We start from the raw sequence: 27748 nt of genomic DNA, 5'->3' as shown, positions 1-27748 counted from the left end.
TGTGTGCATCATTAGAACATCAACCATCAGAAGATCCTGACATGTGCTCGGCTGTACTTGAGCTTCAACTCTTACAGTCGACTGAACAACAAGTGATGAAAGAGAAAGTTTCTTCAACAATTCTTCACATTCTTTCTTCCTTCAAAACAACACGTTTGTTTCAGGAGCAGATTTCTTCTTTCCTCACTGTCAGCACTTTTCATGATGATTGACAGCAGCTACACACGTTTGATGGAGGAACACACTCACACACTCAGCTCACGCACACACACTGAAGAACCAGAACCAGGAACCTCTCTGAGTCCAAATCCCAGGTACAAAGGTTCAGTGGAGATGAAGAAGGTGTTGAGGTATATAAGACCATTAGAGGAGTCACTGTAAAACTGCAAATATCCAGATTCAGGATCGTTGATCTTCACTCTTACTCTGTGAGAAACTTCTTGACTCTTGATGACAGTTTCTATCTTATTGTGACAGAATTTATATCCTTCATCATCAGAGCAGCTCAGACTCCAGGAATAACGGTTCTGTCCAAACTCAGACTCGTCTTCTTTCCCTCCGTCTCTTCTGAGAGTCAGTGCGATAGAAGCTCCTCCTCTCCACTCCAGCTCACAGTCACATGGTCCAGTCACAGCTTCTCTGCTCATCACCTGAAGACACCGGTGGAATCTGTCGGGATGGTCCAGATAATCCTGATCCTGCGTCACAAGTTCCACCGTCCTGTTGTCGTTGGACAGTAGGAGGCGCCGGTGTGCTGTGTCCGGGTCCAGTGAGAGTGGACGGAAGTCTGAGAGAAGAAGACACGAGAGGTGATGATGGTGGAAGAACTTTCTCTTCAAGACAATCATGGACTCAGTGTCCCAGCAAGCCAGGGAGGGCTGCTCTGTTTGTTGACATCTAGTGGAGATCATCATCAAAGTGAAGTCTTCTGAGACTGGGACCACCTCCAGAGAAGAACCAGCAGAACTGGAACATCCCATAATAATCTTGAGGAGATGACTGTCACATTTGATTGACACCAGTGTGTCCATATCAAGTCAGCAGCTAAACTAGCATGTAGCTAACATGATGTTTCTTCATGTTGTTGAAACATCTCTGCGTTCATCTCCACCATCATCCAGGTGAGATGCTGCACTGAGATCTTCTCACTCCACTGAGAACGTGATGATCTTCATTTGCACTCTCAAGTCAAAGAGTGAAAAGAGTGAATGAATGAGTGTGAGATGATGAGGAAAGTCAACATTGCTGCTTCTACATCTGCACGGAGGCTCCTCACCAGCTGCTGCTGGACACCATGTTGGTGACCAGTGTTCTGGGCAGTGACCTGGACTTGATGAAGCTCCATCAGCAGATTCAAGTGTAACATGAAGTCACCAACATCACAACTGCTCCACGAGAAGCTGACAGAGTTGAGGAGTTCTCATCCATCAATCAAATCAAACTTACACTTCTCATCTCCAGATGTTGATCTCTGTGGTCCACGATCCAGCCTGGAGGAAGAAACATTGAGAAGATCAGATTCATTTGACTTCAGATGTTTCATGACTTCATGCTGCTAAGTGGACGTTCTTTCATGACTGTGTTGACCACAACAAAGATGGATCTAGAAACACTCGCTCAGTCTCCACTGTCTCCTTGTTCTTCCACTGGTGTCCAGCAGGAGAACATGGAGAAGCTCTGAGAGTTTGATTCATGTGCTCAGTTCAGATGAAGAGTCTGATCAGCGTCACACACTCACATCTCTCTGCTTCTGATCACATGTTCAGTCTGAAGATCTTTGGAGCTCAGTCAGTGAGTTCTGCTGCTCCGTCCATACCTGAGAGTCTCCAGCCTCCAGTCTGGACTCTCCAGTCCAGCAGACAGCAGCTCCAGTCCTGGTCCTCCTGGATCGTTGCGGCTCAGGTCCAGCTCTCTCAGATGGGACGGGTTAGATGTCAGAGCTGAGGCCAGAGAAGAACAACCTCCTGCTGAGATCTGACACCTTGACAGACTGTAATGAAGGAGAAACAGTTTCATTAAATCATGAGACCAGAAGAACTGAAGACATGATGTTCTGACCTGAGAGTCTCCAGGTGACAGTGTGGACTCTTCAGTCCAGCAGACAGCAGCTCCACTCCTGGATCCTGCAGGTTGAAGTTGATACTCAGGTCCAGTTGAGTCAGACTAGAGGACGGAGAGCTGAGGACTGAGGACAGAAGTGAACAACTTCTCTCTGTCAGTCCACAGCAGTTCAGCCTGTGAAAGAGACGAGTGTCGTCAACAAGTGACTTTTTCTCTATTTTGACTTGAAAGACTTGATTTGAGGAAACACTGAACTCTTTACATTCATAAGATCATCACATGATTGTGTGAATATTTGAAGACTTTTCTATCAATCAGGATCAACTTGATCAAACACATGAAATAATGATGTTTTCATCAGTTCAACACTTTCCTGACTTTGTTTCATTATTTATAAAAGTGTCACATGATACACAGAGACTGTTGTGAGAGGATTGATGTTGTTTTTATACCAGAAACAAACACAAGAGAAGAAGAAAAACTAAAGTCACAATAGAAATAAATGAATAAAAGTGATTTATGACTCGAGACTTGACTCAAACTAGTGATTTATGACTCGAGACTTGACTCAAACTAGTGATTTATGACTCGTGACTTGACTCAAACTAGTGATTTATGACTCGACACTTGACTCAAACTAGTGATTTATGACTCGAAACTTGACTCAAACTAGTGATTTATGACTCGAGACTTGACTCAAACTAGTGTTTTATGACTCGAGACTTGACTCAAACAAGTGATTTATGACTCGAGACTTGACTCGGACTAGTGATTTATGACTCGAGACTTGACTCAAACTAGTGATTTATGACTCGAGACTTGACTCAAACTAGTGATTTATGACTCGAGACTTGACTCAAACTAGTGATTTATGACTCGAGACTTGACTCAAACTAGTGATTTATGACTCGAGACTTGACTCAAACTAGTGATTTATGACTCGAGACTTGACTCAAACTAGTGATTTATGACTCGTGACTTGACTCAAACTAGTGATTTATGACTCGACACTTGACTCAAACTAGTGATTTATGACTCGAAACTTGACTCAAACTAGTGATTTATGACTCGAGACTTGACTCAAACTAGTGTTTTATGACTCGAGACTTGACTCAGACAAGTGATTTATGACTCGAGACTTGACTCGGACTAGTGATTTATGACTCGAGACTTGACTCAAACTAGTGATTTATGACTCGAGACTTGACTCAAACTAGTGATTTATGACTCGACACTTGACTCAAACTAGTGATTTATGACTCGAAACTTGACTCAAACTAGTGATTTATGACTCGAAACTTGACTCAAACTAGTGATTTATGACTCGAAACTTGACTCAAACTAGTGATTTATGACTCGAAACTTGACTCAAACTAGTGATTTAAGACTCGAAACTTGACTCAAACTAGTGATTTATGACTCGAAACTTGACTCAAACTAGTGATTTATGACTCGAGACTTGACTCAAACTAGTGATTTATGACTCGAGACTTGACTCAAACTAGTGATTTATGACTCGAGACTTGACTCAAACTAGTGATTTATGACTCGAGACTTGACTCAAACTAGTGATTTATGACTCGAGACTTGACTCAAACTAGTGATTTATGACTCGAGACTTGACTCAAACTAGTGATTTATGACTCGACACTTGACTCAAACTAGTGATTTATGACTCGAAACTTGACTCAAACTAGTGATTTATGACTCGAAACTTGACTCAAACTAGTGATTTAAGACTCGAAACTTGACTCAAACTAGTGATTTATGACTCAAGACTTGACTCAAACTAGTGATTTAAGACTCGAAACTTGACTCAAACTAGTGCTTTAAGACTCGAAACTTGACTCAAACTAGTGATTTAAGACTCGAAACTTGACTCAAACTAGTGATTTAAGACTCGAAACTTGACTCAAACTAGTGATTTATGACTCGAGACTTGACTCAAACTAGTGATTTATGACTCGAGACTTGACTCAAACTAGTGATTTATGACTCGAGACTTGACTCAAACTAGTGATTTAAGACTCGAAACTTGACTCAAACTAGTGATTTATGACTCAAGACTTGACTCAAACTAGTGATTTAAGACTCGAAACTTGACTCAAACTAGTGATTTAAGACTCGAAACTTGACTCAAACTAGTGATTTATGACTCGAGACTTGACTCGGACTAGTGATTTATGACTCGAAACTTGACACGGACTAGTGATTTATGACTCGAAACTTGACTCGGACTAGTCATTTATGACTCGAAACTTGACTCGGACTAGTGATTTATGACTCGAAACTTGACTCGGACTAGTGATTTATGACTCGAAACTTGACTCGGAATAGTGATTTATGACTCGAAACTTGACTCGGACTAGTGATTTATGACTCGAAACTTGACTCGGACTAGTGATTTATGACTCGAGACTTGACTCGGAATAGTGATTCATGACTCGAGACTTGACTCGGACTAGTGATTTATGACTCGAAACTTGACTCGGAATAGTGATTTATGACGCGAAACTTGACTCTGACTAGTGATTTATGACTCGAAACTTGACACGGACTAGTGATTTATGACTCGAAACTTGACTCGGACTAGTGATTTATGACTCGAGACTTGACTCGGACTAGTGATTTATGACTCGAAACTTGACACGGACTAGTGATTTATGACTCGAAACTTGACTCGGACTAGTGATTTAAGACTCGAGACTTGACTCGGAATAGTGATTTATGACTCGAGACTTGACTCGGACTAGTGATTTATGACTCGAAACTTGACACGGACTAGTGATTTATGACTCGAAACTTGACTCGGAATAGTGATTTATGACTCGAAACTTGACTCGGACTAGTGATTTATGACTCGAAACTTGACACGGACTAGTGATTTATGACTCGAAACTTGACTCGGAATAGTGATTTATGACTCGAGACTTGACTCGGACTAGTGATTTATGACTCGAAACTTGACTCGGACTAGTGATTTATGACTCGAAACTTGACTCGGAATAGTGATTTATGACTCGAGACTTGACTCGGACTAGTGATTTATGACTCGAGACTTGACTCGGACTAGTGATTTATGACTCGAAACTTGACTCGGACTAGTGATTTATGACTCGAGACTTGACTCAAACTAGTGATTTATGACTCGAGACTTGACTCAAACTAGTGATTTATGACTCGAGACTTGACTCAAACTAGTGATTTATGACTCGAGACTTGACTCAAACTAGTGATTTATGACTCGAGACTTGACTCGGACTAGTGATTTATGACTCGAGACTTGACTCAAACTAGTGATTTATGACTCGAGACTTGACTCAAACTAGTGATTTATGACTCGACACTTGACTCAAACTAGTGATTTATGACTCGAAACTTGACTCAAACTAGTGATTTATGACTCGAAACTTGACTCAAACTAGTGATTTATGACTCGAAACTTGACTCAAACTAGTGATTTATGACTCGAAACTTGACTCAAACTAGTGATTTAAGACTCGAAACTTGACTCAAACTAGTGATTTATGACTCGAAACTTGACTCAAACTAGTGATTTATGACTCGAGACTTGACTCAAACTAGTGATTTATGACTCGAGACTTGACTCAAACTAGTGATTTATGACTCGAGACTTGACTCAAACTAGTGATTTATGACTCGAGACTTGACTCAAACTAGTGATTTATGACTCGAGACTTGACTCAAACTAGTGATTTATGACTCGAGACTTGACTCAAACTAGTGATTTATGACTCGACACTTGACTCAAACTAGTGATTTATGACTCGAAACTTGACTCAAACTAGTGATTTATGACTCGAAACTTGACTCAAACTAGTGATTTAAGACTCGAAACTTGACTCAAACTAGTGATTTATGACTCAAGACTTGACTCAAACTAGTGATTTAAGACTCGAAACTTGACTCAAACTAGTGCTTTAAGACTCGAAACTTGACTCAAACTAGTGATTTAAGACTCGAAACTTGACTCAAACTAGTGATTTAAGACTCGAAACTTGACTCAAACTAGTGATTTATGACTCGAGACTTGACTCAAACTAGTGATTTATGACTCGAGACTTGACTCAAACTAGTGATTTATGACTCGAGACTTGACTCAAACTAGTGATTTAAGACTCGAAACTTGACTCAAACTAGTGATTTATGACTCAAGACTTGACTCAAACTAGTGATTTAAGACTCGAAACTTGACTCAAACTAGTGATTTAAGACTCGAAACTTGACTCAAACTAGTGATTTATGACTCGAGACTTGACTCGGACTAGTGATTTATGACTCGAAACTTGACACGGACTAGTGATTTATGACTCGAAACTTGACTCGGACTAGTCATTTATGACTCGAAACTTGACTCGGACTAGTGATTTATGACTCGAAACTTGACTCGGACTAGTGATTTATGACTCGAAACTTGACTCGGAATAGTGATTTATGACTCGAAACTTGACTCGGACTAGTGATTTATGACTCGAAACTTGACTCGGACTAGTGATTTATGACTCGAGACTTGACTCGGAATAGTGATTCATGACTCGAGACTTGACTCGGACTAGTGATTTATGACTCGAAACTTGACTCGGAATAGTGATTTATGACGCGAAACTTGACTCTGACTAGTGATTTATGACTCGAAACTTGACACGGACTAGTGATTTATGACTCGAAACTTGACTCGGACTAGTGATTTATGACTCGAGACTTGACTCGGACTAGTGATTTATGACTCGAAACTTGACACGGACTAGTGATTTATGACTCGAAACTTGACTCGGACTAGTGATTTAAGACTCGAGACTTGACTCGGAATAGTGATTTATGACTCGAGACTTGACTCGGACTAGTGATTTATGACTCGAAACTTGACACGGACTAGTGATTTATGACTCGAAACTTGACTCGGAATAGTGATTTATGACTCGAAACTTGACTCGGACTAGTGATTTATGACTCGAAACTTGACACGGACTAGTGATTTATGACTCGAAACTTGACTCGGAATAGTGATTTATGACTCGAGACTTGACTCGGACTAGTGATTTATGACTCGAAACTTGACTCGGACTAGTGATTTATGACTCGAAACTTGACTCGGAATAGTGATTTATGACTCGAGACTTGACTCGGACTAGTGATTTATGACTCGAGACTTGACTCGGACTAGTGATTTATGACTCGAAACTTGACTCGGACTAGTGATTTATGACTCGAAACTTGACTCGGACTAGTGATTTATGACTCGAAACTTGACTCGGACTGGTGAATTATGACTCGAGACTTGACTCGGACTGGTGATTTATGACTCGAAACGTGACACGGACTAGTGATTTATGACTCGAAACTTGACACGGACTAGTGATTTATGACTCGAAACGTGACACGGACTAGTGATTTATGACTCGAAACTTGACTCGGACTAGTGAATTATGACTCGAGACTTGACTCGGACTAGTGAATTATGACTCGAGACTTGACTCGGACTGGTGAATTATGACTCGAGACTTGACACGGACTAGTGATTTATGACTCGAAACTTGACTCGGACTAGTGATTTATGACTCGAAACTTGACACGGACTAGTGATTTATGACTCGAAACTTGACAAGGACTAGTGATTTATGACTCGAAACTTGACTCGGAATAGTGATTTATGACTCGAGACTTGACTCGGACTAGTGATTTATGACTCGAAACTTGACTCGGACTAGTGATTTATGACTCGAAACTTGACTCGGAATAGTGATTTATGACTCGAGACTTGACTCGGACTAGTGATTTATGACTCGAAACTTGACACGGACTAGTGATTTATGACTCGAAACTTGACTCGGAATAGTGATTTATGACTCGAAACTTGACTCGGACTAGTGATTTATGACTCGAAACTTGACACGGACTAGTGATTTATGACTCGAAACTTGACTCGGAATAGTGATTTATGACTCGAGACTTGACTCGGACTAGTGATTTATGACTCGAAACTTGACTCGGAATAGTGATTTATGACTCGAGACTTGACTCGGACTAGTGATTTATGACTCGAGACTTGACTCGGACTAGTGATTTATGACTCGAAACTTGACTCGGACTAGTGATTTATGACCTGAAACTTGACTCGGACTAGTGATTATGACTCGAAACTTGACTCGGACTGGTGAATTATGACTTGAAACTTGACTCGGACTAGTGATTTATGACTCGAAACGTGACACGGACTAGTGATTTATGACTCGAAACTTGACTCGGACTAGTGAATTATGACTCGAGACTTGACTCGGACTAGTGAATTATGACTCGAGACTTGACTCGGACTAGTGATTTATGACTCGAAACTTGACTCGGACTAGTGATTTATGACTCGAAACTTGACACGGACATGTGATTTATGACTCTAAACTTGACACGGACTAGTGAATTATGACTCGAAACTTGACTCGGACTAGTGAATTATGACTCGAGACTTGACTCGGACTAGTGATGTGTGACTCGACACTTGACTCGGACTAGTGATTTATGACTCGACACTTGACTCGGACTAGTGATGTGTGACTCGACACTTGACTCGGACTAGTGATGTGTGACTCGACACTTGACTCGGACTAGTGATGTGTGACTCGACACTTGACTCGGACTAGTGATGTGTGACTCGACACTTGACTCGGACTAGTGATTTATGACTCGAGACTTGACTCGGACTAGTGATGTGTGACTCGACACTTGACTCGGACTAGTGATGTGTGACTCGACACTTGACTCGGACTAGTGATGTGTGACTCGACACTTGACTCGGACTAGTGATGTGTGACTCGACACTTGACTCGGACTAGTGATGTGTGACTCGACACTTGACTCGGACTAGTGATGTGTGACTCGACACTTGACTCGGACTAGTGATGTGTGACTCGACACTTGACTCGGACTAGTGATGTGTGACTCGACACTTGACTCGGACTAGTGATGTGTGACTCGACACTTGACTCGGACTAGTGATGTGTGACTCGACACTTGACTCGGACTAGTGATGTGTGACTCGACACTTGACTCGGACTAGTGATGTGTGACGAACAAAACAACAAGAGAAAGGAAGAGAGAAATCAAGAATGGTGACAAAGATGAGTAGAAATGAAGAGATAAGAGCAGGATGTGTGATGACACTGTTCAATATTGTGATGATGATATGACTTGTGATGAAGAAGAACATGTTTCAGTTTTCATACAGTTCCTGATGTGTTTATCACACATGCTCACATCACCATGAACATTACCCTGCATTGAAATCTAGAAACAGAACAAGTTAGAACATCACAAGTGTCACTCAAATGTCTTTGAATGTATTTGAGATCAGTAAATATGTGTCAACATACTGAACAGCACGACCCCAGCAGAAGTCAAAATAAACAAAGTTCAAGTGTCAGAACCTGCTGAAGACTGATGTCACTTAGAATCAGCTGCTTCATTGAAGAACAAACTGAAGACAAAACTTTGACTCTCTGGAGTCTCACCTCTGACTTTCACATTTCAGCTCTGAAGCTGTAGAAATGATGTTCTGACCTGAGAGTCTCCAGGTGACAGTGTGGACTCTTCAGTCCAGCAGACAGCAGCTCCACTCCTGGATCCTTCAGGTTGAAGTTGTGACTCAGGTCCAGTTGAGTCAGACTAGAGGACGGAGAGCTGAGGACTGAGGACAGAAGTGAACAACTTCTCTCTGTCAGTCCACAGAAGTTCAGCCTGTGAAAGAGACGAGTGTCGTCAACAAGTGACTTTTTCTCTATTTTGACTTGAAAGACTTGATTTGAGGAAACACTGAACTCTTTACATTCATAAGATCATCACATGATTGTGTGAATATTTGAAGACTTTTCTATCAATCAGGATCAACTTGATCAAACACATGAAATAATGATGTTTTCATCAGTTCAACACTTTCCTGACTTTGTTTCATTATTTATAAAAGTGTCACATGATACACAGAGACTGTTGTGAGAGGATTGATGTTGTTTTTATACCAGAAACAAACACAAGAGAAGAAGAAAAACTAAAGTCACAATAGAAATAAATGAATAAAAGTGATTTATGACTCGAAACTTGACTCAAACTAGTGATTTATGACTCGAGACTTGACTCGGACTAGTGATTTATGACTCGAAACTTGACTCGGACTAGTGATTTATGACTCGAGACTTGACTCGGACTAGTGATTTATGACTCGAGACTTGACTCGGACTAGTGATTTATGACTCGAAACTTGACTCGGACTAGTGATTTATGACTCGAAACTTGACTCGGAATAGTGATTTATGACTCGAAACTTGACTCGGACTAGTGATTTATGACTCGAAACTTGACACGGACTAGTAATTTATGACTCGAAACTTGACTCGGAATAGTGATTTATGACTCGAGACTTGACTCGGACTAGTGATTTATGACTCGAAACTTGACTCGGACTAGTGATTTATGACTCGAAACTTGACTCGGAATAGTGATTTATGACTCGAGACTTGACTCGGACTAGTGATTTATGACTCGAGACTTGACTCGGACTAGTGATTTATGACTCGAAACTTGACTCGGACTAGTGATTTATGACCTGAAACTTGACTCGGACTAGTGATTATGACTCGAAACTTGACTCGGACTAGTGATTTATGACTCGAAACGTGACACGGACTAGTGATTTATGACTCGAAACTTGACTCGGACTAGTGAATTATGACTTGAGACTTGACTCGGACTAGTGAATTATGACTCGAGACTTGACTCGGACTAGTGATTTATGACTCGAAACGTGACACGGACTAGTGAATTATGATTCGAGACTTGACTCGGACTAGTGAATTATGACTCGAGACTTGACTCGGACTGGTGAATTATGACTCGAAACGTGACACGGACTAGTGAATTATGACTCGAGACTTGACACGGACTAGTGATTTATGACTCGAAACGTGACACGGACTAGTGAATTATGACTCGAGACTTGACTCGGACTAGTGAATTATGACTCGAGACTTGACTCGGACTGGTGAATTATGACTCGAGACTTGACTCGGACTAGTGAATTATGACTCGAGACTTGACTCGGACTAGTGAATTATGACTCGAGACTTGACTCGGACTGGTGAATTATGACTCGAGACTTGACTCGGACTAGTGAATTATGACTCGAGACTTGACTCGGACTGGTGAATTATGACTCGAGACTTGACTCGGACTAGTGAATTATGACTCGAGACTTGACTCGGACTGGTGAATTATGACTCGAAACTTGACTCGGACTAGTGATTTATGACTCGAAACGTGACACGGACTAGTGATTTATGACTCGAAACTTGACTCGGACTAGTGAATTATGACTCGAGACTTGACTCGGACTAGTGAATTATGACTCGAGACTTGACTCGGACTGGTGAATTATGACTCGAGACTTGACTCGGACTAGTGATTTATGACTCGAAACTTGACACGGACTAGTGATTTATGACTCGAAACGTGACTCGGACTAGTGAATTATGACTCGAGACTTGACTCGGACTAGTGAATTATGACTCGAAACGTGACTCGGACTAGTGAATTATGACTCGAGACTTGACTCGGACTAGTGAATTATGACTCGAAACGTGACTCGGACTAGTGAATTATGACTCGAGACTTGACTCGGACTAGTGATTTATGACTCGAAACTTGACTCGGACTAGTGAATTATGACTCGAGACTTGACTCGGACTAGTGATGTGTGACTCGACACTTGACTCGGACTAGTGATGTGTGACTCGACACTTGACTCGGACTAGTGATGTGTGACTCGACACTTGACTCGGACTAGTGATGTGTGACTCGACACTTGACTCGGACTAGTGATGTGTGACGAACAAAACAACAAGAGAAAGGAAGAGAGAAATCAAGAATGGTGACAAAGATGAGTAGAAATGAAGAGATAAGAGCAGGATGTGTGATGACACTGTTCAATATTGTGATGATGATATGACTTGTGATGAAGAAGAACATGTTTCAGTTTTCATACAGTTCCTGATGTGTTTATCACACATGCTCACATCACCATGAACATTACCCTGCATTGAAATCTAGAAACAGAACAAGTTAGAACATCACAAGTGTCACTCAAATGTCTTTGAATGTATTTGAGATCAGTAAATATGTGTCAACATACTGAACAGCACGACCCCAGCAGAAGTCAAAATAAACAAAGTTCAAGTGTCAGAACCTGCTGAAGACTGATGTCACTTAGAATCAGCTGCTTCATTGAAGAACAAACTGAAGACAAAACTTTGACTCTCTGGAGTCTCACCTCTGACTTTCACATTTCAGCTCTGAAGCTGTAGAAATGATGTTCTGACCTGAGAGTCTCCAGGTGACAGTGTGGACTCTTCAGTCCAGCAGACAGCAGCTCCACTCCTGGATCCTGCAGGTCAAGGTTGTGACTCAGGTCCAGTTGAGTCAGACTAGAGGACGGAGAGCTGAGGACTGAGGACAGAAGTGAACAACTTCTCTCTGTCAGTCCACAGCAGCTCAGCCTGAATAAAATGAAACAGGAAATCAAACGTTGATGTTTATATCTTCAGAGATGTTCCAATGATCCACTTACAGAACTTTATGTGAAGCTTGAACCAACGGCAGAAGCCTCTCAAGAACCTCCTCTGAAGCAGAGTATTTATTCAGGTCAAACACGTCCAGATGTTCCTCTGAGGACAGTAAGATGAAGGCCAGGGTGGACCATTGAGCAGGAGACAGTTGATCTGTGGAGAGACGTCCTGATCTCAGCTGCTGTTGGACCTCCTCCACCAGAGAAGTGTCCTTCACTTCATTCAGACAGTGGAACAGGTTGATGATTCTCTCTGGAGACACATTCTCACTGATCTTCTTCTTGATGAGCTTTGCTGTGTCCTGATTGGTCCAAGAGCTTCTTCCTGTTTGTTTCAATAAACCTGTCAGGAGACTCTGGCTGGTCTGCAGAGAAAGACCCAGAAGGAAGCGCAGGAACAAGTCCAGATGTCCATTTGGACTTTCTACAGCATCATTGATTTCTTTCTGGTAGAACTTTTCTATGTCAACGATTCTTGACTGCAGGTTGACTTCAGAGTTGAAGAACTTCTGGTGAACATGAAGAGCAGCCAGAAACTCCTGAAGACTCAGGTGGATGAAGCAGAACATCTGGTCCTGGTACAGTCCTCTCTCCTCTCTGAAGATCTGAGTGAAGACTCCTGAGTGAAGTGAAGCAGCTGTGATGTCGATGTCACTCTCTGTCAGGTCTGATTCATAGAAGACCAAGTTTCCTTTCTTCAGGTGCTCAAAAGCCAGTTTTCCCAGAGACTCCATCATCTTGCTGCTCTCAGGATCCCAAACTGTGTCTGTCCAAGCTGCTCCATGGTACTTCAGCTTCTTGACTTTGGACAGAACCACCAGGAAGTAGATGAACATCTCAGTCAGGGTGTTAGGCAGCTGTCCTGTGTCTCCGCTCTTCAACATGTCCTCCAGAACTGTGGCAGTGATCCAGCAGAAGATCGGGATGTGACACATGATGTGGAGGCTTCGGGAGGTCTTGATGTGAGAGATGATGGTGCTGGTCTGCTCCTCATCACTGGACCTCTTCCTGAAGTACTCCTCCTTCTGGAGGTCAGTGAACCCTCTGACCTCTGTCACCATGTCCACACACTCAGGAGGGATCTGATTGGCTGCTGCAGGTCGTGTGGTCATCCAGAGACGAGCTGAGGGAAGAAGATTCCCTCTGATGAGGTTTGTCAGGAGGACGTCTACTGAGGTGGACTCTGTAGCTGCTGTCAAGACCCGACTGTTGAGGAAGTCCAGAGGGAGTCGACACTCGTCCAGACCGTCAAGGATGAACAGAACCTCGAGTCCTTCAAAACTGCTGAGATCTTTGGTTTCAGGAAAGAAAAGATGAACAAGTTCCACCAAACTCAACTTCTTCTCTTTCAGCAGGTTCAGCTCTCTGAAGGTGAAAGGAAACATGAAGTGGAAGTTCTGGTGAGCTTTGCCTTCAGTCCAGTCCAGAGTGACCTTCTGTGTCAGGAGGGTCTTCCCAATGCCAGCCACGCCCTTCGTCAGCAGGCTCCTGATTGGTGGGTCTCTCTCAGGTGAGGCTTTAAAGAGGTCTTCTTGTCTGATGGTGGTTTCTGGTCTGGTCTGGTTCCTGGTGGCTGCTTCGATCTGTCGGACCTCGTGCTCCTGGTTGACCTGGTCTGTGCCCCCCTCAGTGATGTAGAGCTCCGTGTAGATCTGATTCAGAGGAGCAGAGTTTCCTGCTTTAGCGAACCCCTCAGACACACTGTGGAACTTCTTCTTCAGGCTCCTCTTCAGCCGTCGTTGAATCTTTTCTACACGACTTCCTGAAGAAGAGAAGTCACATGAGTCACAAGATTCTAAAAGCTGAAGATCAATCTTCTCAGCAGCTGCAGGAATTTCAATCTCAAATGTTCTAATAGATTCAAGACTTCATTTTCAGCAGGTTGAAGGTTCAAATCCTCTTACTTCCCCACAGAAGACCAGCAAGCTCCTCCTGCTTCATGCTCCTCAGGAGGTTCAGGATGATCTTCAGGAAATCTTCTCTGTTGCTCCTCATCTGCTCCTCTTCACACTTCAACTCCTCCTCTTCCTCATCCTCCAGGTGTTTCTGCTCACCTGGTCTGAGAAACTTCTTCACTCTCTTCAGTTCCTCCTTCACCAGGGTCATGACCTTCTCCTCCAACAGCTGAAACACAAACATGTGACTTGATCATGTGACCTACAGAGGTCACCAGAGGTATGTCTCAGTCTCAGGACCAGAGAGTCTGAGTCACATTCAAATCTCATCTTCTCTCTAAAACTAAACAAGAGTCTCAGCCACACCAGACCTTCTACTTCATGTATGAAGCTGACAGGTGGAGTTGTCCAGGATCAGAGCTTCATGAAGCAGCAGAAGCAGCTGACTGGTGAGTTAGCAGCTGTTGTAGTCAGCAGGTGAGGCTGAAGACTTGAACGTACCTGAAGTGTGGAGTCCACATCTGTCTGATGCTGCTGGACACACTGGAGACTGAGAACATCCGAGACCTGCTGATCCTCTCTGTGAAGAACATCAGGCCGTCAATAAGTTCTGTCTACTTCTACAAGGACACCAATGATCTGAGCAAGACTCTGACTCTTCCATGTGCAGACCACCTAAGATAGAATCTTCCACATTCATGGAAAACCAGGTGAAACACAAGTTTGTCTCACACTTCAGTCGTGATTTCATTCTCATGGCTGCAGTTTGTTGCTTCTTCTCTTGTGAGTCGACTTTCCTCCACGACTGTCTGCAGCACTTTTGACGAGCAGTTCGTGAAGCTCAATAAAAGAGAAGTTTTGAGCTGCATTGACTCATGAACATCTTCAGTTGAAGTCACCAAGAGTCACTAACTGCTGATAGAAACACACACAGCTGTGAGTGAAAGAATGATTGTTGAGGATCAACTAACAGTCTTTGACGACTCAAACATTCCCTCAATCATTGAATCAGTGACTCTTAAATCACTTGAAGTATTTTCTCTTATCAGTGACCTTCATCTGAGGCGCTCATATGATCCACGTGAATGTTGCATCACAAGAAAAACACTCAAATCAAACTTGACTTTTGATGAATATTTCATCACGTTTGTTGTGTGTCAAGTTTCACAAGACTTCAGGTGGAGGAGAAGAAAAGTAGTTGCACTATTTAGAATTCTTCTTCTTGACTCAACAACTGAAGAGACTGTTGGTCGTCACATGATACAAACTTCTTCAACAACAGATGGAATGATCCAGTGAAATGAATTCACTGTATTTGACATCAAGTTGTGGATTTCTTCATGAGTCCAACAGCACCTGTCTGTCCCACAGCAGCTGCACATGCAATATTCTGTGGTGAATGTAAAATAAACATTCAATTGAAATACTGCAAACACTGCCATTAATTCTCTCCCTCTCTGTCTCTCTTTCACCAGCAGTTTCCACTGCTTCGATGATGACACCCAGCTCTACCTTCCATGCAAACCCAACTCGTCACTTCCACCCCCACACTGGAACTCTCTCTCCCTCTTTACAGCTCAGCTCAAAACTACCTGTATTGTGTGATTTTATTGTATTTGTGATTTTATTTTGCAGCGACCTTGAGTCTCCTGAGAGGTGGTTTTAAATAAGATTTATTATTATTGTTATTTTCTTCTTCCTCTCATGTGTATAGATATACTGTATAGTTTTCTCTGCATATTTAAATAACTACTAGATGTTCTCGTGTTGCTCCTGTTGTCTCTCACCTCTGATGCTTCTGTTCACCTTTGAAGTTAATTATTCTTCCTATAGACGCGTCACTCTTCAGAGACACACAGCTGGGAGCAGGTCCAGGTCCAGGTCCAGGTCCAGGTCCAGGTCCAGGTCCAGGTCCAGGTCCAGGTCCAGGTCCAGCAGATGTACGTAGCTTTGATCTGAACAAACACAAGTAGCAGTAAGAAAATGTTTCCAGTATTTGAAGGTGTGATGTGTTACGACCTCCACTGATCAGATTTAGCCTCTAACAGAAAAGGTGAGCTCCAAGTACCGTAACTTTGGTTGTTTTGTTTGGATGTTTTAAAAACCTAACTTTAAAAACCTAACTCATTGTTGCAAAATTATGAGATTTTTGCTCGGCCTACTTGCCCATGAGTGGCTTTTCCTTGTGTTGCCCTTTTGTTTCTGTGAGCCAGTATTTAAGTTGATTATTATTATTATTATTATTATTATTCAAAAGTGTTAAAACTAAGATGTGTTATTCCTTTTTTTTCTTATTTCTTTTGGAATAGAGGGGAGATTCATCAACGAACGCATGTCACTCGCACGGTTGCACAAGGTGAAAGTAAGTGGTCCACACGTGTCACTTGTCCGTGAGCGGTTGCGCGCATCGTACGTGGTAAGTGAGTTATATGTGCTTTTAATGTACGATCCCAGTGCGATTGTTGTTACACGTTATTGTACGGATGTCCCAATTAGCAGTGTGCAAAAATGTAGTGCGCAATGAGCACTCAACTGTGCACTCAAATGGCCGGAAAATTGAGTGTGGATCGATTCCACCTGTAACCCACTGTTTACACTGAGTGATGTGCTTTGTGTTGTGCTTGATTTAAATGTATTATATTCAAATGATGAACCCTTTAACTTATCATTGAATATTTATTTTCGGTGATGGCATGACTGTCAGCTGAGACTGGGACTTTTTAAACAATGTTTTACAGCGTGACACAGCGAGTTTTTGATGGAGGACAACGGCGATCCGAGGGTGTGAACAACAGAATCAAGCATTGGTGATTGTTCTGTCAGACAGTCGAGACCAAGCGTCCAGAGCAGAGTTAAAGAGTTTGGCGGTATTGCGCAACTCGCGTAACAACTTGTTGACGTCTCACAGCTGACAGGATCACCAACACCACCTGAAGCCGGTTAGCTGGATAAGCTAACCAACCACCTCCAAGTCCCCTCGACTAGGAACCCGCGCCGATCCACCAGATGCTCAGGTACCTTTTTATTTACTGGCTTTGCGAAGCGAAGCGGCCTCATCGTTTTTGGACTCAACGCGCCCGAGCGACGATTCAGGCCTGCAACGTTTATTTTGAATACTGATGGACAAACTGGTGACTATTTTGAGTTTGCACTGCTTTATCAAGTCACATCTTTAGTTTAAATTGATTGTGGGGTTTTGTGTGCCTTTGTCTATTATAAGTAAATTGGCGAATTCGGGGTCCTGCATTCTACTAGGTAGAGCAGGATCGCTACACACCCTTAACAGCCGCCATCTTAGTGACGTAGATGAAGCTAAACTGAAGCTACGTCACTGACGACGCATCTTTGGAGCAGATACCGACGTAAATGTCTAGAGAAAACACTCATTTTACCACAAAACAACAGTAATCAATTTTCCAAAAAGTGTTGTCAAGTGTCGTTGATAGTGTTCTAACAGGCCTGGATGCTTTAACAGTTTTCTCCCGACAACAGCCAGGCCGAAAAATAAAAAACACTGAACACTGCAAAAAATCACGAGACACTTCCTCACCTTAATCACATGCAATATTCTGTGGTGAATGTAAAACAAATATTTAAGTGCAATACTGCAAACACTGCTTTAATTCTCTCCCTCTCTGTCTCTCTTTCCTTCTTCCTCTCATGTGTAAAGATATACTGTATAGTTTTCTCTGCATATTTAAATAACTACTAGATGTTCTCATGTTGCTCCTGTTGTCTCTCACCTCTGATGCTTCTGTTCACCTTTGAAGTTAATTATTCTTCTCATAGACCCGTCACTCTTCAGAGACACACAGCTGGGAGCAGGTCCAGGTCCAGGTCCAGGTCCAGGTCCAGGTCCAGGTCCAGGTCCAGGTCCAGGTCCAGGTCCAGGTCCAGGTCCAGGTCCAGGTCCAGGTTCAGCAGATGTATGTAGCTTTGATCTGAACACACACAAATAGCAAGTTTTCCTTGTGTTGCCCTTTTGTTTCTGTGAGCCAGTGAGCGGAGAAGATCATCGAGACACCACTCCCCCCCATCCAGGACGTTGCAAAATCTCGCTGCCTGAACAGAGGCCACAGGATTCTGTCTGACCCCAACCACCCCCTCTATGGACCGTTCTCTCTCCTGGCATCTGGCAGAAGGTTCCGCAGTATCCGCTGCGTAACAGAAAGATTTAGCAACAGCTTCTTCCCTCCGGTCATCAGACTGCTGAATGCAATATAACTTCCATCAATGCACTATTTAAAACGTAATTTATTTGTTCTATTTATATTTATATTGCACTATTTTCAGCCAGGCCGAAAAATAAAAAACACTGAACACTGCAAAAAATCACGAGACAATACCTCACCTTAATCACATGCAATGTAAAACAAATATTTAATTGCAATACTGCAAACACTGCAATTAATTCTCTCCCTCTCTTTTCTTCTTCCTCTCATGTGTAAAGATATACTGTATAGTTTTCTCTGCATATTTAAATAACTACTAGATGTTCTCATGTTGCTCCTGTTGTCTCTCACCTCTGATGCTTCTGTTCACCTTTGAATTCAATATCTCTTCCCATAGACACGTCACTCTTCAGAGACACGCAGCTGGGAGCAGGTCCAGGTCCAGGTCCAGGTCCAGGTCCAGGTCCAGGTCCAGGTCCAGGTCCAGCAGATGTACGTAGCTTTGATCTGAACACACACAAGTAGCAGTGAGAAAATGTTTCCAGTATTTGAAGGTGTGATGTGTTACGACCCCCACTGATCAGATTTAGCCTCTAACAGAAAAGGTGAGCTCCAAGTACCGTAACTTTGGTTGTTTTGTTTGGATTTAAAAACCTAACTTTAAAAACCTAACTCATTGTTGCAAAATGATGAGATTTTTGCTCGGCCTACTTGCCCATGAGTGCCTTTTCCTTGTGTTGCCCTTTTGTTTCTGTGAGCCAGTATTTAGGTTGATTATTATTATTATTATTATTATTATTATTCAAAAGTGTTAAAACTAAGATGTGTTATTCCTTTTTTTTGTTATTTCTTTTGGAATAGAGGGGAGATTCATCAACGAACGCATGTCACTCGCACGGTTGCACAAGGTGAAAGTAAGTGGTCCACACGTGTCACTTGTCCGTGAGCGGTTGCGCGCATCGTACGTGGTAAGTGAGTTATATGTGCTTTTAATGTACGATCCCAGTGCGATTGTTGTTACACGTTATTGTACGGATGTCCCAATTAGCAGTGTGCAAAAATGTAGTGCGCAATGAGCACTCAACTGTGCACTCAAATGGCCGGAAAATTGAGTGTGGATCGATTCCACCTGTAACCCACTGTTTACACTGAGTGATGTGCTTTGTGTTGTGCTTGATTTAAATGTATTATATTCAAATGATGAACCCTTTAACTTATCATTGAATATTTATTTTCGGTGATGGCATGACTGTCAGCTGAGACTGGGACTTTTTAAACAACGTTTTACAGCGTGACACAGCAAGTTTTTTTATGGGGGACAACGGCGATCCGAGGGTGTGAACAACAGAATCAAGCATTGGTGATTGTTCTGTCAGACAGTCGAGACCAAGCGTCCAGAGCAGAGTTAAAGAGTTTGGCGGCGTTGCGCAACTCGCGTAACAACTTGTTGACGTCTCACAGCTGACAGGATCACCAACACCACCTGAAGCCGGTTAGCTGGATAAGCTAACCAACCACCTCCAAGTCCCCTCGACTAGGAACCCGCGCCGATCCACCAGATGCTCAGGTACCTTTTTATTTACTGGCTTTGCGAAGCGAAGCGGCCTCATCGTTTTTGGACTCAACGCGCCCGAGCGACGATTCAGGCCTGCAACGTTTATTTTGAATACTGATGGACAAACTGGTGACTATTTTGAGTTTGCACTGCTTTATCAAGTAACATCTTTAGTTTAAATTGATTGTGGGGTTTTGTGTGCCTTTGTCTATTATAAGTAAATTGGCGAATTCGGGGTCCTGCATTCTACTAGGTAGAGCAGGATCGCTACACACCCTTAACAGCCGCCATCTTAGTGACGTAGATGAAGCTAAACTGAAGCTACGTCACTGACGACGCATCTTTGGAGCAGATACCGACGTAAATGTCTAGAGAAAACACTCATTTTACCACAAAATAAAAAAGTGCTGTCAAGTGTCGTTGATAGTGTTCTAACAGGCCTGGATGCTTTAACAGTTTTCTCCCGACAACAGCCAGGCCGAAAAATAAAAAACACTGAACACTGCAAAAAATCACGAGACACTTCCTCACCTTAATCACATGCAATATTCTGTGGTGAATGTAAAACAAATATTTAAGTGCAATACTGCAAACACTGCTTTAATTCTCTCCCTCTCTGTCTCTCTTTCCTTCTTCCTCTCATGTGTATAGATATACTGTATGGTTTTCTCTGCATATTTAAATAACTACTAGATGTTCTCATGTTGCTCCTGTTGTCTCTCACCTCTGATGCTTCTGTTCACCTTTGAAGTCAACATATCTTCCCATAGACACGTCACTCTTCAGAGACACACAGCTGGGAGCAGGTCCAGGTCCAGGTCCAGGTCCAGGTCCAGGTCCAGGTCCAGGTCCAGCAGATGTACGTAGCTTTGATCTGAAAACACACAAGTAGCAGTGAGAAAATGATTCCAGTATTTGAAGGTCTGACAGGAGAAGTGATCTTCTCACCTCTGAGCTCTGGTCTGACTGTCATGGTCTTCACCCAGAAGTTCTTTAGAGGGAGGATCTTCCTCCTCTGTGTCCACACCTGCACACAAACACAACAGCATCATGGATCTGAATGTTTGAGTCACTTGTTTAAACACAACATTCTTTGTTCCACTTCAATTTGTTTTATTTCTTTTTTGCATGTTTTCATTTATTCAATCAACACATTATCACGATGAAGATTCATTCATTCACCTCATGACCAAACTGTTGATTCATTCATTCACCTCACGACCAAACTGTTGATTCATTCATTCACCTCACGACCAAACTGTTGATTCATTCATTCACCTCACGACCACACTCTTGATTCATTTATTCACCTCACGACCAAACTGTTGATTCATTCATTCACCTCACGACCACACTCTTGATTCATTTATTCACCTCACGACCAAACTGTTGATTCATTCATTCACCTCACGACCACACTCTTGATTCATTCATTCACCTCACGACCAAACTGTTGATTCATTCATTCACCTCACGACCACACTCTTGATTCATTTATTCACCTCACGACCAAACTGTTGATTCATTCATTCACCTCACGACCACACTCTTGATTCATTCATTCACCTCACGACCAAACTGTTGATTCATTCATTCATCTCACGACCACACACTTGATTCATTCATTCACCTCACGACCACACGCTTGATTCATTCATTCACCTCCCGACCAGACTCTTGATTCATTCATTCACCTCACGACCACACTCTTGATTCATTCATTCACCTCAAGACCACAGTTTTGGTTCATTTATTCACCTCACGACCACATTCTTGGTTAATTCATTCACCTCACGACCACACTCTTGATTCATTTATTCACCTCACGACCACACTCTTGATTAATTCATTCACCTCACGACCAAACTGTTGATTCATTCATTCATCTCACGACCACACTCTTGATTCATTCATTCACCTCACGACCACACTCTTGATTCATTCATTCACCTCCTGACCAGACTCTTGATTCATTCATTCACCTCACGACCACACTCTTGATTCATTCATTCACCTCACGACCACACTCTTGATTCATTTATTCACCTCACAACCACACTCTTGATTAATTCATTCACCTCAAGGCCACAATCTTGATTCATTCATTCACCTCACGACCACACTCTTGATTCATTTATTCACCTCAAGACCACACTCATGATTCATTTATTCACCTCAAGGCCACAATCTTGATTCATTCATTCACCTCACGACCACACTTTTGATTCATTTATTCACCTCAAGGCCACAATCTTGATTCATTCATTCACTTCACGACCACACTCTTGATTCATTCATTCACTCTTGCTGGGCAGACATGATAGATTGTAGACGGTGAGAAAGTCACTGACCTGTGAGCAGCTCTCTGCTCTGAAGACTTGTGTCCATGTTTGTAGATGAAACTTCCAGGTGAGCTCAGCTCCTTCTGATCCAGACTCAGGGAAACACTGATCGATGAAAACGCCCGTGAGTGAGGGGGTGTGTCCTGTCAGAGACCAACAGTGCAACATTGTTTGTTGATTCACACGGTTACAATATGAAAACAAAACATTTACCACGAGGGTCAAGACGTCTCTGTTTTACACTTTTTTGTCAAAATGTTCAAGTAGAGGAAAGAATCCAGGAGTGGTCACGAGAGCTTCAACATGAGGGCCATTGAGATTAATAATCTAATCCACCCCGATATTAATGTATTTTTAATTTAACCCTATCACTGTCTTTGTAAAATAGATGTACTTTATTGATTAATTTTAACAAAATACCATAGCAGACATTGATATAAACCCAGTATAATCATTTCAAGTACAAAAGTGAAATAGTGGACGTCATTAAAATAGATAAAACACACTTCTACTCTTACACTCAATGTGACTCTTATATGGAGGTTCACAGCAAACTAAACTCTCATCTGAACCACATCCTTCAAGAACAGGCACCAGAGTAAAGTTAGTCAAATGGTGGATATTGGACATATATTCAATGCACCAGATCGGAGTCTCTCACTTGAAGCACTTCTACTTCAGTACGTGTCAGTTAGGGACCGTCAACAAATTCAATGTCATTTTTGTAATATCATTTTTCAATTGCTTCCTAGAAATGTGACCTATTGATGTCAGATCAACTTTAAATCTTAGGGGGACACATGATACATAAAGATGACTGACTTATATTACAGCAAGATTAATAAATTGTATTCATTAATATTAGTACATGTTTCTGCAATTAGCGCTTGGACTCACTAGTAATTGGTGGGGTTCGAATTTAACACATAACTTGCCGCGACCGTCCTCCACATTTGCCGTAATGCCCTGAAAAATATACCTGAGCAACAAGTTGCCGTGAGCGCCCTTGGTTTTTAATTTGTTAATAAATACTGGTAGCGTTATTGTTTTGTCGAATGAACATAATTAAGTCGACCCGACTTGACTGTTATTTAACATTTTCAACTGTTCAAAATCTAACGGTAAAAGGTAAACAACATGGGTTCAGCCATTTTGGAAGCTTGTATCAAAGGTCAACCGACGACAGAAACAGTGAACGGCTCCGAGTGATACACTCGTTACATCAGCGTCTCCAAGGAGGTCAGGAGGTCAATGTTGGTCGGGCAGCCAACTTGAAAATGCCGAGCAAGGAAAGGGTGAAAAAAGGAAAGACGAGGAATTACAGGCTGTTGGGAAAAAAATGTAGCAAAATACACAACTTGTTTAGGTTTATTTCATTGTTTCAAAGTATTTAGTGGTTCGTTTGCCCTCGAAACTTGCTTCCTAAACCTGTCGATGTAGTTTATGTGTGTGTTTATTTTGATTCGTGGCTGTCAGCGACAAAGTGTGTAACATACGTGGATTTGAATATTTTTTGTAAACATTGAATACAAGCTGCACATGTAAACTATAATATTTATGGTATGATAATTGCATGGTGTTTTATATATTTGTTTATAATTTCCTCTACAATATATCTATATCTACATCTACATCTATACATATAGATATATTGAGGGACTTCGTGAAGATTTGTTGTAATACATATTTGTTATAAATGAATAATTACTAGCAGTATTAGCACAAGATGTTAATGCATAGCTGATATGCTAAAATGATCTTATGTCAAACCCGAGTGCATTATTTAAAAATGTTATTGCATTATTTGTTGTAAGTAAAATAAATGACTAAAGAAATATATATTGAAGTTGTCATTTTACTTTTTTGTTGTTTTCAATAGGTGTTAACAAGAGCATGATACACTATATATATATCTATAGATATATATAGATATATATATATATATATATATCTATATATACACACATTAGCTTTGGTGCCGCTACTTCGAAAGAAATGTTTGCGTTGGTGCCCTAAAACGTGTACTCTTCTTTAAGGCAACACTTTGACTTTGGCCTTGACCTTAAAAAGTTTAAATTCAAAGCCTGATTTGGACTTGTGGATCGGCACACACCCATGCTGGGGCCGGTTTCATATTAAAGTAAAATTCATGTTACTTTGGATTAGAAGTTCTCAGCTGTACTTCAGATCGTTCCTACACACTGAGGAAAACAAAACAAATCCTCACATGATGCCAGCAAGTCTCCATTCAAAGACGAGATCTGCGACAAAGTCACGAGTTAAGCCGAGTCGAGAAATCTTCTATCATGATATGGATGATCTTATATCACCATTAGATTTACCACGATATAGATTTTCAGAGAATAATATACAAATATTGTCCAACATACACAGAAACTTCTACATTTTTCTCTCCCTGTGTTTGAAACCATGTTGTCATGGTTAATGTCAGTAGTGGATACAAATACTAGTACATTAGATACTTCAATACCGATTCTTAACTATGATTAAAGAAAATGACCCAGTACTTTTTAGTTCACAACTTTATTAAATAACAATAACAATCAATTTTATTATGTTTCTTTCTTTATCTTTACAACATTTATTCCTTTATCTTTATCACTGTTTTATGTGACGTGTGCAGATACAGTATATTTATCTTTATGAGATGTATTTATTTATCTGTCATTTAATGTTTGTTTGTTTTAGTGAAGATACATTTTTTCATTTCTTTATATTTATTTGTTCATCTGCCGTTCATTGTTTTGTTTCTTTTAGTTTGCTATGTGCAGTTATATTTTATTCTAGATCTTTATAATATTTATTCGTCCTTAAATGTTTTATTTGTTCGTTTGTGTTCTGCTGACATGTTGACGGTCAATCTGGAGAGTTAGGTTTTCAATAACTTCTGAAACAGACGCGGTTCTACCCTGAAAACAGAAAGAGAACATGTATTGTTAAATGAAAGAATATACATTTAACAACAATAAAACCCAGCGTAGTTGTGAGGAAAAGTTTTCTTCCTGCGTTTCCTTTGGAATGTCAGTGTTATAATCACAAATGTCCATTTCTTCTTCATCCTCCATCATAGGTGAAAACAACTCTGTTTCATTGAGGAGGAAAAAAAGCACAATTGACATACTTGGTGTTTTCAAATGAACAATACTTTGAAACTGTGATTTAAGAAGTAACAATACCTGTAACTTGTAGTTTTCCTAACATTCTCTGTTGTTCCTCCTCCACCGGTTTGCAAGATGGAAAGTATGTCATTTGACATGCGAGTCATTCAGAGGCAGTAGGTGCAGTTTTTGACCACAAACATTGTAACAGAGACACATTAATTGAGTCCGTAAATCAACGTATGCATGTCCATCAAATATAATGTTACTATCCTGGTGTACAATAGCTCATGCTTTACACAGAAACTCTCATTTCAAATGGTTTAATTGAGGCAAACATTTTAAAAGGCGACACTTTTTTCCTGATTTAGGTGACATTTAAGACTGCACAGTATTATATGTTCAATACATGGTTCTCAGTGAAATTTAGACAAATGAATACATATTTTTCAAATGTAAAGCATGGAAGTATCTTGTATTTACCACTGTATAGAATTCTGCAACACTTCTGCTTGCGATGATGATCACATGTCAATGCTGACGAAGTCTCCACAGATGAGAACATCAGACAAAAATACAAATGTGTTGATACACTTCCTCACAGTAAAGAGAAAGACAAGTTTGCGTCTGGTTTATTTACAATCTCCGTCCTCTAACTGCTTTGTTATCGTTTTATCCTCGTCTCTGAGAAGCTTATGAACTCTCACCCAGCTGGGTGTAGTTCACTTCCTATAGAGGTGTGGATCCCCACCGCACTTCCTCCTTTTTAACTCGGCAGAGAAGCTCCTGACAGTGAAAAGATCACAGTGGAATGTAATGATGGCGAATAAATATTTACAATCTTATAACATCAGGTACAGCAGAACCTGACGTCAACGATACAAGACAAATCAACTACATTAAGGCTCAATAATATAAATAATAACAAAGTTTACAGGTTTTCTGTCATTGATTCCTTTTCCTTTTAAAAAAAATGATCTTCGTCTCTTTTTCAAACATTATTAGAGACAAACAAACAAACCCATGACTTTGATTCAGTTCAATCATGGAACACAGATAAAGTTAGTTTAATCCCATCAAATATAAAGACCAGTTAAAAGTGACGTGAACACGGAGAACAGAATAATAACAGATACAAATACACCGTAAATATCATGATTTATGACACTCGGAACATGACATTAGATGAAGTTCACTTACTTTGACTTTCGTTTTATCCAAGAACCAGGATGTTCACTTCTGTGGATTAATGTTGTTGTTTTATCACTTTTGTTGTGAGTTCGTCGATCACCGAAGTTGTTCCGTGTTTTATTTGTTAGTTTTTGTTGTTAATACACTAAAAATACACCGAGATTCTTCTTTAAACGTGTATCTGATGCGATCATATTACTAACTGCGTAGCAGTGAGCGACACAAGTTAGTGTTCATCACACAGCTCCCGTTCCGGTTACTCATTTTCAAAATAAAACGGTTTTACTTCGAAACCGGAAATTATGTCACGAACCAACCCGCGCGGAAATGATCAGCGACATATGATGTAAAGACTCGGACAAAGACTAGTCTGGAGCGAATATCTGTCCAACATGTGACTCGTTTTGAACAGAACAGTGTTGAATTGAACAGGACTTAATGCAAGGAAGTGTGAAAGTGAAATATGTTCAAACAAGACAAGAAAACAAGAATAATACTAAGATATCATCAGATACATACTCTGGATACAGTACACAATACTTCTACTTACTTCTACTGCCACTCAAAAGGATGGAAACCAACAGATGGATGAATGTTGTTCTCAAAACACGAACGGATGTCACTGCAGCGACAGAGAAAGTGAAAGTACTTCTGAAATCTTCTTCTATAGCAGTTAAAGGTGCACCAGCACCACCTGCTGGTACAGAGTGTCATTTCTCTTTTACTTTACTAGTAGATATATAAATAAACGTTTCTATGATCTCTTGAATCCTTCAGTCCTCCTAAGAT

General features: G+C 41.2%; 1 protein-coding gene across 1 annotated transcript; it reads right to left on the bottom strand.

The window, feature by feature from the left end:
• On the bottom strand, positions 1-26955 carry LOC148083099 (NACHT, LRR and PYD domains-containing protein 3-like). Its single transcript, XM_087786241.1, has 11 exons — positions 22659-26955; positions 21256-21334; positions 15082-15160; positions 14590-14809; positions 12689-14447; positions 12441-12617; positions 9634-9810; positions 2059-2235; positions 1817-1990; positions 1447-1490; positions 1-787 (listed from the first exon to the last, which is right to left on the bottom strand). Exons 1-11 carry the CDS (start codon positions 22693-22695, stop codon positions 246-248), a joined length of 3465 nt encoding a protein of 1154 aa, XP_087642367.1. The 5' UTR covers positions 22696-26955; the 3' UTR covers positions 1-245.
• Positions 26956-27748: the final 793 nt, after the last annotated feature.

This window comes from Callionymus lyra, chromosome 3, assembly GCF_982586985.1.
Source record: "Callionymus lyra chromosome 3, fCalLyr1.hap1.1, whole genome shotgun sequence".
Lineage (NCBI taxonomy): Eukaryota > Metazoa > Chordata > Actinopteri > Syngnathiformes > Callionymidae > Callionymus > Callionymus lyra.
The sequence above is the reverse complement of the archived record's forward strand: the minus strand, read 5'-3'. Positions and strand labels throughout refer to the sequence as shown.

Bases quoted from the DNA above. Each gene is read 5' to 3' on its own strand.
- LOC148083099 (XM_087786241.1), bottom strand. From the start codon at position 22,695: ATGGACACAAGTCTTCAGAGCAGAGAGCTGCTCACAG. The intron at 1,991-2,058 runs GTCAGAACATCA...CCTTCATTACAG, and splicing joins TGTCACCTGGAGACTCTCAG to TCTGTCAAGGTGTCAGATCT. The intron at 788-1,446 runs GTAAGTTTGATT...TTCTTCTCTCAG, and splicing joins AACATCTGGAGATGAGAAGT to ACTTCCGTCCACTCTCACTG.